General features: G+C 46.5%; 1 protein-coding gene across 1 annotated transcript in view; it reads left to right on the top strand.

Annotated features, from left to right (window-relative positions):
* The first annotated feature begins 1,952 nt into the window (after positions 1–1,952).
* Cnnm2 (cyclin and CBS domain divalent metal cation transport mediator 2) overlaps positions 1,953–11,490 on the top strand; it is a 123,273-nt gene continuing 113,735 nt past the window's right edge. The window contains exon 1 of the mRNA XM_051199610.1: positions 1,953–3,741. Coding sequence (XP_051055567.1) covers positions 2,121–3,741 — 1,621 coding nt within the window. The 5' untranslated portion in view covers positions 1,953–2,120. The remainder of the gene's footprint in view (positions 3,742–11,490) is intronic.

Raw genomic sequence — 11,490 nt, 5'->3', positions numbered from 1 at the left:
TCTCAACTAATTTTTTCAATATAGTAGTATGGAAGTAGGAAGTGGGAGAAAAACATCAGAAACCAGAGGGTTAGGACTAAAGTTGAATATTTATTTGAAATAGTCAAAGTAAAAGTTCCTTTATTTAACATTTTTTACATGATGTTGTGACTATTGTTGTTCTAGACCGTGGAGATATAGCAATCCATAGTGCTCTTGAGTTCTTGAGAAAGGACAGATTCTTAACCAAATTAATAATTTATAATATTAGTAAGAGATCTTCGCTTTGAAGAAAAATAAGGGAGAGACAGGGAATGGTGGCCTTTGAGTGAAGCCTTGGAAGGGGGCTATGCTGTCATCTGGAAGAAGCTGAGTCCCACTCATAGGAAACAGACAAAGTACAAAGACCCCAGCGGAATGCCCCTGCAGTGGCTGAGAAACAGCTTGGAGAAAGCCTGGCTGGGGCAGAGGTAAGGGTAGGGGCAGAGCTGTGGTACCTTGTAGGTGACCTGGGTACTTGGGCTTTTACCCCGGGATGAGGATTCAGGGGAGTGTTCAAATAAGGGAGCAACAGGCTCTCACTAGCTGCATGGCCAGGGGAAAGATAAGAGGACAGGCATAAAAGAGAAGTGGCTGGTAAGGAGATCACTGAAATGAGCCTGGAAATTAGAAAAAAAAAAAAAAAAACGCTTTGGGTGCAAACAAAAAGGGTATAAATCACAATGTGATTACAGAATACAAAGTAAGAACGGGAAACATTAAAAAAAAAACACTTAAGTTGTGCAATTTGACAACTACTGTGCTACTACATCTATTCTCGATGCAATGCACCTGGAGGTCTTGGTGACCTATGATCCAGAGCCTTTGGCCAGAATACAGGTGGTGGCTCACACCTTTAGTCCCATCACTTGGGAGGCACAGGCAGGAGGATCTCTGTGAATTCGAGGACTAAGACAGCCAGAGGTACACAGAGAAACCCTGTCCTAAACACACACACACACACACACCCACACACACACACACACCCCCACCAACCAAGCTTTTATGGGCTTTCTTGGGATGTTCTCCTCTTCCCATTTCCCCAAATTGCCTGGGTGCCCATAAAAAACAAGTCCCATCTCATTCTGTGATTATAGCACGAATGCATTAAAATTCCTATGATTAAAGTTCGGGAAGCTGCCCACTAACTTCCCCACGCTTTACTTGGGCACACTTTTGGGAGTTTGCTGAGGTCTAGAAAACATTACAGGACGTCCGTGGGGGCCGGCAGGTGGCGCCACATGATCGTGAGCGGCTGAGGGCGCTCAGAGGCGTGGAGACCACGGGTCCACAGTGTTGCTAGGGCCACCCTGTCACCGCGAATCTCCCGAGGAGCGGCGTGCAGTAGTGGGCTGCGGGCTTGACCAGTACCCCGATTTGATTTTAGGCTACGTGCACCCTAAGCCATCTCCTCCAGTCGGTTCTGGAGCACCCGGGGCAGGAGGATTCAGCCCTTTCTGCGCCGACACGGAGCCCCGTGGAGCCCGCAAAGCCCTGCAGCGAGGACCCGCGGCCTCGCGCCCCGGGGCAGTATCGCAGGGCTGCCAAGCCACGCGCGGGGATCTACTACAGAGACCCCACAGGGAGCGCCGCACCCGCGGAGCTCTCCTTTTCATTGGCCGCCCGGAGGAAGACCACGCCCCTTTCCCTACAGCGCTCATCTTTGACTGGCTCTGGGGCCCGGGATGGCCACGCCTCCTCCCCTCGCATACACAAGAGTCACGCGCCTTTCAGTTGGAAACTTGGCATGCTGAGGAGGACGGTGGCCCTCATCTCCCCGCCCACCTCCCGTGCCATTGGTGCGGCACGCCGACTGCGGCCACGCCCCCATTCCAGCCCCCTGGCTGGGAAGGCGGGCTCCCGCTCGTGATTGGCTGGCCGACCTGCCTCTCGCGGGAGCGGCTGGAACTCCCCTCCCTCCCCTCCCTCCTCCCGCGAGCCAGGGGGTTCCTCCGCTGGCTCAGTCCGAGTCAGTGTCATTCCGAGAGGCGGACTGCTGAGTGCCGGGCGCGGACGCGCGGTTGCAGTCCCGCTCGGGCGCCGGTGCCTGCGCTCGCGCCGCCGGGTGGGAAGGATGAAGCCTCAGCTGGAGCAGCCACCCTATGATTGGCTGTGGCGCTTGTGAACCCGAAGTAAAGATGGCGGGCGGGCAGGCAGCCGCCGCACTGCCCACTTGGAAGATGGCGGCGCGCCGCAGCCTCAGTGCCCGCGGCCGGGGGGTCCTGCAGGCAGCAGCGGGCCGGCTGCTGCCGCTGCTACTGCTGAGCTGCTGCTGCGGCGCGGGCGGCTGCACAGCGGCCGGCGAGAACGAGGAGACTGTGATCATCGGGCTGCGGCTGGAGGACACGAACGACGTGTCGTTCATGGAAGGGGGTGCGCTGCGGGTGAGCGAGAGGACCCGGGTCAAGCTGCGGGTGTACGGGCAGAACATCAACAACGAGACGTGGTCCCGCATCGCCTTCACTGAGCACGAGCGGCGCCGGCACACACCCGGCGAGCGCGGGCTGGGGGGCCCCGCGCCTCCGGAGCCGGACAGCGGCCCCCAGCGCTGCGGCATCCGCACCTCAGACATCATCATCTTGCCCCACATCATTCTCAATCGCCGCACATCGGGCATCATCGAGATCGAGATCAAACCGCTGCGCAAGATGGAGAAGAGCAAGTCCTATTACCTGTGCACGTCTCTCTCCACGCCCGCACTGGGCGCCGGCAGCTCCGGGGCTGCGAGTGGCGCCGTCGGGGGCAAGGGTGGCGCGGGGGTGGCCGGACTCCCGCCTCCCCCATGGGCCGAGACCACCTGGATTTACCACGACGGTGAGGACACCAAGATGATCGTGGGCGAGGAGAAGAAGTTCCTGTTGCCTTTCTGGCTGCAAGTGATTTTCATCTCGCTGCTGCTGTGCCTGTCAGGCATGTTCAGCGGCCTCAACCTGGGGCTCATGGCTCTGGACCCGATGGAGCTGCGTATCGTGCAAAACTGCGGCACCGAGAAAGAGAAGAATTACGCCAAGCGCATCGAGCCGGTGCGCAGGCAGGGCAACTACCTGCTGTGCTCGCTGCTGCTGGGCAACGTGCTGGTCAACACCACGCTCACCATCCTGCTGGACGACATCGCCGGCTCAGGCCTTGTAGCAGTGGTGGTCTCCACCATTGGCATCGTCATCTTCGGGGAGATCGTGCCCCAAGCCATCTGCTCCCGGCACGGCCTGGCAGTAGGGGCCAACACCATCTTCCTCACCAAGTTTTTCATGATGATGACCTTCCCTGCTTCTTACCCGGTTAGCAAACTGCTGGACTGCGTCCTGGGCCAGGAGATAGGCACTGTCTATAACCGGGAAAAACTGCTGGAGATGCTCCGCGTCACTGACCCCTATAACGACCTCGTTAAGGAGGAACTGAACATCATCCAAGGGGCGCTGGAGCTCCGCACCAAGACGGTAGAGGACGTGATGACTCCCCTCCGGGACTGCTTCATGATCACCGGCGAGGCTATCCTGGACTTCAACACCATGTCCGAAATCATGGAGAGTGGCTACACGCGAATCCCAGTGTTCGAGGGAGAGCGTTCCAACATCGTGGATCTGCTCTTTGTCAAAGACTTGGCCTTCGTGGATCCAGATGACTGTACCCCCTTGAAAACCATCACCAAATTTTACAACCACCCCTTGCACTTCGTTTTCAATGACACCAAGTTGGACGCTATGCTGGAAGAATTTAAGAAAGGTGGGAAATTTTGCTTTTTTTTTTTTTTAAATTGGCCTTTCTCTTTCTGCCTCCATCCTCCTCCCTCCTTGAGTCCTCTACCTCTAGACCAACCCCCCAAGGAGAGTTGACCGGAATTTCTCCTTCTCTTAATTGCACAGTTGAAAGGGTGGCATGGACTTGGGGACGGATTGAACTAGTAAGCACTTTTCCGTTTAAAAAAGCCCAAGATTGTCATTACTTTTCCACACCATCAAAACACAGGCTCTGTAATTTCAATGCAGGAAACTTGGCCCCCTTGGGGGTCTTGAGGGATCTACTTCATTCATTGTCTGGGTTCCGAATAGATAGGTCAAAGTACAGGCTGCCTCCCTAGCTGCTCTTCCCTTGCATCTCATACAGACATTTGGAAAGGATTTAAGCAGCCTTTACAAACCAGTGTAATCCCTTTCCTCTTCCTTAAACATACACGCCGACAGTTCAAAGATTGGAAGTCTCCATACGTTTGGTGGATTTTGTCTGGCGTCCTGCAGGGTAGATCGAGGGTGGCGCAGGGGTAAAGAAGGTACCATTCCAAAACCCCACTTTATTTGGATGTGCCTTCTCTAGCTGGAAAAGAGGTGTTCTGTTTCGTTTAAAGCAAACTTAGTTATTAGCATATAACTTGGAAAGACTAGAGGTAAGTTAACTTTCTGTGTGGTTGCATCTGTACTCCTTTCCTCGATTTATATTTATCTGACAGCAGTGAAACTCCCTCAAGCAAGTGTGGTCTGGGTAGAAAGCATGGACCTGTGACAGTGACGTGAACACCACTCTTCATTATGATTTTTCTTCAGTTTAAAAATGTTCTTTTGATCTCAGTCCCTTGATACATTAACGTGAAGTATGTCTCCAAATCAGCGCTCCAGGTTCTAGGGCATTAATGGGGAAGAGGCCCAGTGGCTGGTGTTTGGGCGCTCACAGGACATCGTTTCTTGCATTGTATATTGTTTCTCTTATTTTGTCATAAACACGTACGTAAATAGCAACCTGTACTATTACTATTGAGACTTTAAAAGTTCCCAGTAAGTAGCTAGTGTTGTTAAAACCAAGGGATGCTGAGTTTTGTCATTGGTGTTTGGCATGCACCGGCATTGCAATGTGTGGGTAACCTTGCATGACCTGAAAACTAAATTCCCATTCTTCACAAGGAATTTCCATCACTAATGGGGTCGCCACCGTGGCAGAAGCCATGTGTACCTGGTGACAGCTCACTGGATGAGATCATTTGAACACGCAGGGTGTGTACTTGTCCTTACTCCCTTTTCTTGGATGAATGGTGTCCTCTCTGGAACGGGACCACATTGCAGTAATTTTCATATAAAAAAAATAGAGCAGAATGTGCTTCAGGGCTCAGTAATTTGCATTTAAAAGCAGGAGGACACAAAGAAAATGTCCAGTATCTCTAGCTCCGGAGCTTTGGGGTTTCGGTTCACTGCCAAGCTGTTTATTAAAGCTCGGAACTAGTGCCGTCCTCACTCTGCAGCACAGAAAGATGCTGTGGGTGCTTCAGACGCCCCTAAAGTCCCAGTGCTGGCACAGTTTCTTATGTCCTTGCCTTTGTTCAAATGTTTGCATATCACCATATAGTTGCTAATACTGAGGCTGAGTCAGGCTCGAGGATGTGTACCTGTGGTTCCAGCTACGAGGGAGGCTGAATAGGAGGGTTGCTTAGGACTAGAGGTCCATAGAGGCCTAGTTCTTTAAAACAAAGCAAAACCCAACAACCACTGGTTTGTACTCCCTGCTAGAGGCTTTCTTTACTTCTGTATTTTTTTTTTTTCTTTTAGAACTTGGCTGTTTACTTCCTACTCCTACTCAAAGTTTAAAAAAATTTATATTATTTTGAAGTTTGTTATTGGTTGTCTGTGCTTGAACCAGTTTTCTGTGGCTGATTTTAATTTTAGGAGGAGCTGTTTCCCCCTCAGAATGATATCTTCTTGGTACCTCTCTCTTCAGGGTCTGGCCAAGACATTTCTATGTAACCCTTTGGAACTCATGGCCCTTCCTGCTCAGTCTCCCAAGGATTGGGGTCTGAGGTGTTCACATGAAGCCTGGCTCTCAGGACCTTCTGAAGTGTGATTTTCAAATGATGAAATTATTGGTGCTCTCCTATAAGTTCTAGGGAAATAACACATACTTCATTTTAGTTCTTGTCCAAGGAGATGCACAATGTTTGTTTAAGAAGTAGAGCAAATGGGAGATACATTCAGTCTAGTAACGGATTCTGAAAAGCAAAGACAGTCGCAAATCAGAGATTTAAGCCATGGTTTTAAAAGGACAGAATGGCAGTTTGCTACTTAAACAATTCCCTTTGATTTTTTTTTAAAAAAAAATGAATTTGGCCAATTTAACTTTACAATCACATTACTTTTTTTAAAATTAAAATTACTTATTTAATTTTATGTGATTGTGCGTGTGCTTGAGTGTGTGTATGTGCACCAGGTACTGGCAGGTCAGAGCTGGCAGATCCCCTGGAACTGGAGTTATCAGGTGGTGAGCCACCTGCCCTGGGGTGCTGGGAACCAAACTCAGGTTCTCTGCATGAATGGTAAGTGCTTAAGCACTGAGCCATTTCTTTAGCCCCAGCTTTTTTTCTTTTAGAAAAAAGTTTATGAAACCACAGTCAAGTCTCAAATTAAAAAAAAAAAAAAAAAGAAAAGAAAGAAAAGAAAAAGAAACAGAATTGAAACAATGACATTTATATTTTGATAGCAGTGTATTTTGACAAATTAAAACAATATTTTGTATTGGTTTTACCAATTCACAACACTCTTTATACTCTGGAGTAATATATACATTTATATACTATAAATTAGTATAAATATTTGGTACACTAACAGAAAGCTATAATTAAATTTACAGGTATTTTTTAAGCAGGTATTAATATGTTGTCCAGGTAGTCTTTTTAATGTATGAGAAATAGTTCACCCAATTTTTGTCTCATGATTTTCTAGTTCACATATAATTGTTTTTCTAATGTATTTAGAATTGAACTATGGCCTCCATGGTAGGCAAACCCTTTACCAGTGGGCTTGTCCTCAGCTCTGTGAAATAACTTAAAACACTTAAAAGTTTATTTGTGTGTGTGTGTGTGTGTGTGTGTGTGTGTGTGTGTGTGTAGATAAGAGGCTGACTTTGGGAGTTGGTTGTCTCCTTTCATCCCAGAGATGGAACACAGGGGTCAGGCTTAGCAGCAAACCCCTTTGTTGGTTGAGCTACCTCCTGGCTCCTGCTATCACCCATTTTCTGTGTTTGTGATGAACTCATAGTGTATGGGATGCTCTAAAAACTTTCTTCCTCTTCCTTTTCTCCTCTTATCTCCATTTCTAAAAAACAGAAAGAGAACAAAACAAACATCCCACAATCCTATAACCCCACACTGGTTAGGTCATTAACCCAAATCTCATTGGAAATTCCCTGCACAATCCGAGCTGGCCTCTGTTGAAGCTTTTCTTGTTGGTGTTGATGATCAGTGTGATTTAGTCTTCACCAAGGTGATGGAAATAAAAGGTTTGTGATTGGAAAAAGCTGCTACCGTTGTGTAAGCACCTGCGGGCCTCCTTTCTGGTGGCTGGGACTTTTAAACTCTGCAGGTAACTTGTAGCTTTGCTTGAGTGTAGAAGGTGGTGATGGTGCTAACTTCATAGTTTGATCATCATGGTGGTGATATTGTTTTGTGCCATTACTGTTTGCCAGGCACAGGACTGAAGGCCTCTGTGAAGAACCCTGTGGAAATCTCGTGTCTGAATGGAGGGTTATCCCTATGATACCAATGACAATTGAGGCTTAGATGGAATGATTTGTCTGAAGTCACTGAATTGGGGTTTTAACTCATGTCTGCGTGACATCAGGATTAGCTATTTGTTTTTGGTTTTTGTTTGTTTATTCCATGTGCTGAGCCACACCTCTATCCCCAGAACTCAGTCTTAGTCATTCTCTTATATTAGTTCCAAATAGTGATGTTTGTGTTATTTTAAATTTATTTATTTTTATTTTATGTATGAGTATGTATGTGCACTATGCTCATGCCTGTGCCCATGGAAGTCAGGAGAGGGCATCATATTCCCTGGAACTGGAGTTAAGGATGATTGTGAACCACCACATGGATGCTGGGAACTGAACCTGGGTCCTCTGTAAGAGCAGCAAATGCTCCTAAGCACTGAGCATCTCTTCAGTCCCTGTGTTTCTGTCTTAATGAGTGTGAGATTTGGGCTTTTATCAAAAAATTGCTTCAGAGCCTTTTGGACAACAGGCCCCTACATGTGTTAATATGAAATGTGTTTCTGTTGCTTTTAGATCTAATTCTTTGGTGATAGTGGGTAGCATTAGGTGCCCACTTTTTAATTATTGCGGTCTACTGAAGCTTTTGCTTGTATGGCCCCAGTTCCAAGAAATTGCTCTTTGCAAGAGTTACACTTCCAGCGCTGAGATTCCCTTGTGGGTGTTTTACATTGAACAACTCTAGCATGCTGCTTTACAACAATTTTCTTTTTATTATTTTATGTATATGAGTGTTTTATCTGCATGTAGGTCCGTGCACCACATGCAATGCCCAAGCCTCCTGGTGGGTGCTCAAAGCAAGTGCTCTCAACCACTGAGCAGATTCCACCCTACGATTGTTTTCTAAGGGTTAACTTTGTGTCAGTGTTTCACCTGCTTCCTTACCTGTTTCCCTTTTCAGTCACGTAGTAATCTGTCAAACCCAGTTTTCTGTTTCAACCTTGATTTTAGCTTCAGTTTTTGTAGCTGCCATATTAATACTTGGTTGCCAATGGCCATCCTTTTCAAGCCCCTCATAGCTCCACCTGTCCTTAGTTTTGTTGCTTATAAATCTAAATAAGAAAATAAGCTCAGTAAGTCACGACAGAAGATGATGAGAACTCAAGAAAACTGTCTAAAGCAAAACAATGTAGTGGGAAGAAAAACTCAACAGAAAGCTGCTTGTTTGGTACAGACAGCCTGGCAGGCTTCTCTTTCACCTGTCACTACCTTCTTATCAAAAGATTGTGGACTCTAGCCACCCCGTTATCTACACTGAGGTGACTTTGAAGAATTAGTAACCAGTTATTGTTTCTCTTTTTCCTTTCTTTTCCTTCCTTCCTTCCTTCCTTCCTTCTTTCCGTCTTTCCTCCCTCTCTCCCTCCCTCCTCTGCTCCCTCCCTGGCTCCCCCCCCACTTTGTAACAATTACATTCCAGTATGGCAGGACTCGTGGTTACAGCTGTTTAGGACTTGGTGGGGTTCTTTTCTGCCTATGATTTAGTTAGAAATAGGTGACCATCTAATGTTCTTCAAAGCAAGGATGCATGTATAATTTCCATTTAAAACATTAGGTATGGACTTGGGCAAAAGCTCAGTTGGTACGGGGCTCATCCAGCATGAACAAAACCCTGGTTTCAGTCCCCAGCACTATATAAATTGGGCATGGTGGCACATATTTGTAGTCTTAGCACTTGGGAGGTGGAGGCAGAAGGGTCAGGGGTTCAAGGTCATTCTTGGCTACCTAGAAGTTTGAGCCCAGTCTTGGGCTCAAAAAATAAATAAATAAATAAACAAACCCTTTAATATATAATTTTCTGTTCCTGTAACCCAGTAAGTCTTTCCCTATGACTGTGTTAAGAGCTTAATATGGAAATATTTTTTTCCCTCACCAAATTCGATGTTCTACTTGTCTAGGATATAGGAGGCAGCTTTAAAAAAAGGTGTGACTGGTATCAAAAGGAGTGGATCTGTATATTGCTGTGATCTTATTTTGTGTGTGTGCAATAGCATACATTAAAGCATTGTAATGTTGCATACTTTTCTAATATAACTGAGAAGTCAGGCAGTATAGAATCAGAGCGAGAAGGTGCGCAGCTTGAAGATTTTCTAGTGCAGTGTTTGTGGATGTTTTCACCAGGTGATAGATGTTTTTACCAGATGACAAGACTCATTTGGGTCACTAATTGAGGGTAAGATTCTAGGCCTCACTCAGACTTTGTGACTGTAGCTCTGGGGAAGTGGCTGTGGAATCCACCATGGTTAAGCTATCCTGAAGATGTTTGTAGGGGAAGGCCTCCGTGGCAAACATAGTTCCTCAAGCTCTGGAACAAGAAAAGTAAGCCTGGGGAGGAAGGGTGCATTTGGGGCCACGCCCTCAACCCCTGGAACAGGGAAAAACCCTGGAAAGGAGGGACATGTTTGGGGCCACATCCTACTACCTAGGCACATCATTGGACTAGACAGGCATTCTTTCCACACTAAGGGGTAACTCTCCCTTCCTTTATTCAGACTTAAAGGTTAGCGACATCGTTGAGAAGTGAGTTTTCATGTTTGGTTTTTAATCTTGTGACTTTGATGTCAGTATTTTAGATGTCTCACCCTCAAACAACCGTCAATTGGTATTTTGTTACGTAGATAATAGGTCTGACTGTGTAATCGGATTTTATGTTGTGTTTTACTTTAGCTTAGTTGATAATTGAGGTTTTACTCTATTATGATCAGAATAGGAGTGTATTTGGGGACATGGGTATTGCTTTGTAGATTGTGCAAAGCCGCCAGTTGTTAAATACAAGTATTCCTTTGATTTAGTGACGTCTTTTGTCTTTTCTCTTTTCTCATAGCTGATTTTCTTTTTAGAGTGGTGAAGGTTGGGTTTGGGTCTACAGGTAGCGGTTCCTTGGCTCTTCTTCCGCTCACAGACATTTGTTCATCAGGGCTGGGGTGTCCCTCCGTGGTAGAGCATGTTCCTGAGTGCACGGAAGCTTGTTCCTCTTCATGGTTATCGTATGCACTTTCCCTCCCCACCTCCCCCAAACATGGTCTCTCTGTGTAGCCCTGGCTGTCCTAGAACTCACTCTGTAGACCAGGCTGGCCTCTAACTCACAGAGATCCTCCTGCCTCTGCCTCTTGAGTGCTGGGATTAAAGGCGTGCACCACCAATGCCCGGCTCCCTTTGAATTTTTGAAGTGCACAATATAAGCCAAATTCTGCTAGAACTCATCTTTGCTTTTTTGGGAGTCTTTGTGTAAATAGTGCCTGGAGTTGGACAGTGGCTCTGTCTGGGTACAGTCTGGCTGAATCAGGCAAGGACCTTGTCAGACCTTTTTTCTTGGGTTTTGTGGGGCTCCATATAATGCTGTCTCTCCAAAGGGCCTCAGAATCATTTAGGTCTTGAAACATTCCATACTCTTGTGAGGGACAGTTAATTTTAATGGTCAGGAAATTGTAGATGGAGTTTCTTTTCTGCCCGGTCCCACAGCCATTTAGCCCCAAATGAACACACAGAGACTTATATTAAATATAAACTGTTTGGCCAATGGCTTAGGATTCTTACTGGCCAGCTCTCTCTTAATTATTAACCCATTTCTATTCAACTATGTATCGATACAAGGCTGTGGTTTACCTGTAATCTGGCATGTTACTCCTTTGGCAGCATGGTGTCTCTCTGTGTCCTCTCCCCAGAATTCTCCTTACCTGGTAGCCTTGCCTATACTTCCTGCCTGGCTACTGGTCAATCAGTGTTTTATTCATCAACCAATAAGAGAAACATACATACAGAAGGATATCCCCATCATGAAATTTAGGTACAATTAAAATATCATCAACCAGGAAACCCCACAGAACATACTGAGGCAACATCATATTTTATGTTTTTATTTGCTGTTGAATTGTTTTAAAATTTATTTTGTGTTTTACCTTCTAGTATGTCTGTGTGAGGATGTTGGAAGTCCTGGAACTGGAGTTACAG

This window comes from Phodopus roborovskii, unplaced genomic scaffold, assembly GCF_943737965.1.
Source record: "Phodopus roborovskii unplaced genomic scaffold, PHOROB, whole genome shotgun sequence".
Classification (NCBI taxonomy): Eukaryota; Metazoa; Chordata; class Mammalia; order Rodentia; family Cricetidae; genus Phodopus; species Phodopus roborovskii.
Note: the sequence above shows the minus strand (reverse complement) of the source record. Positions and strands in the feature narration are given on the sequence as shown.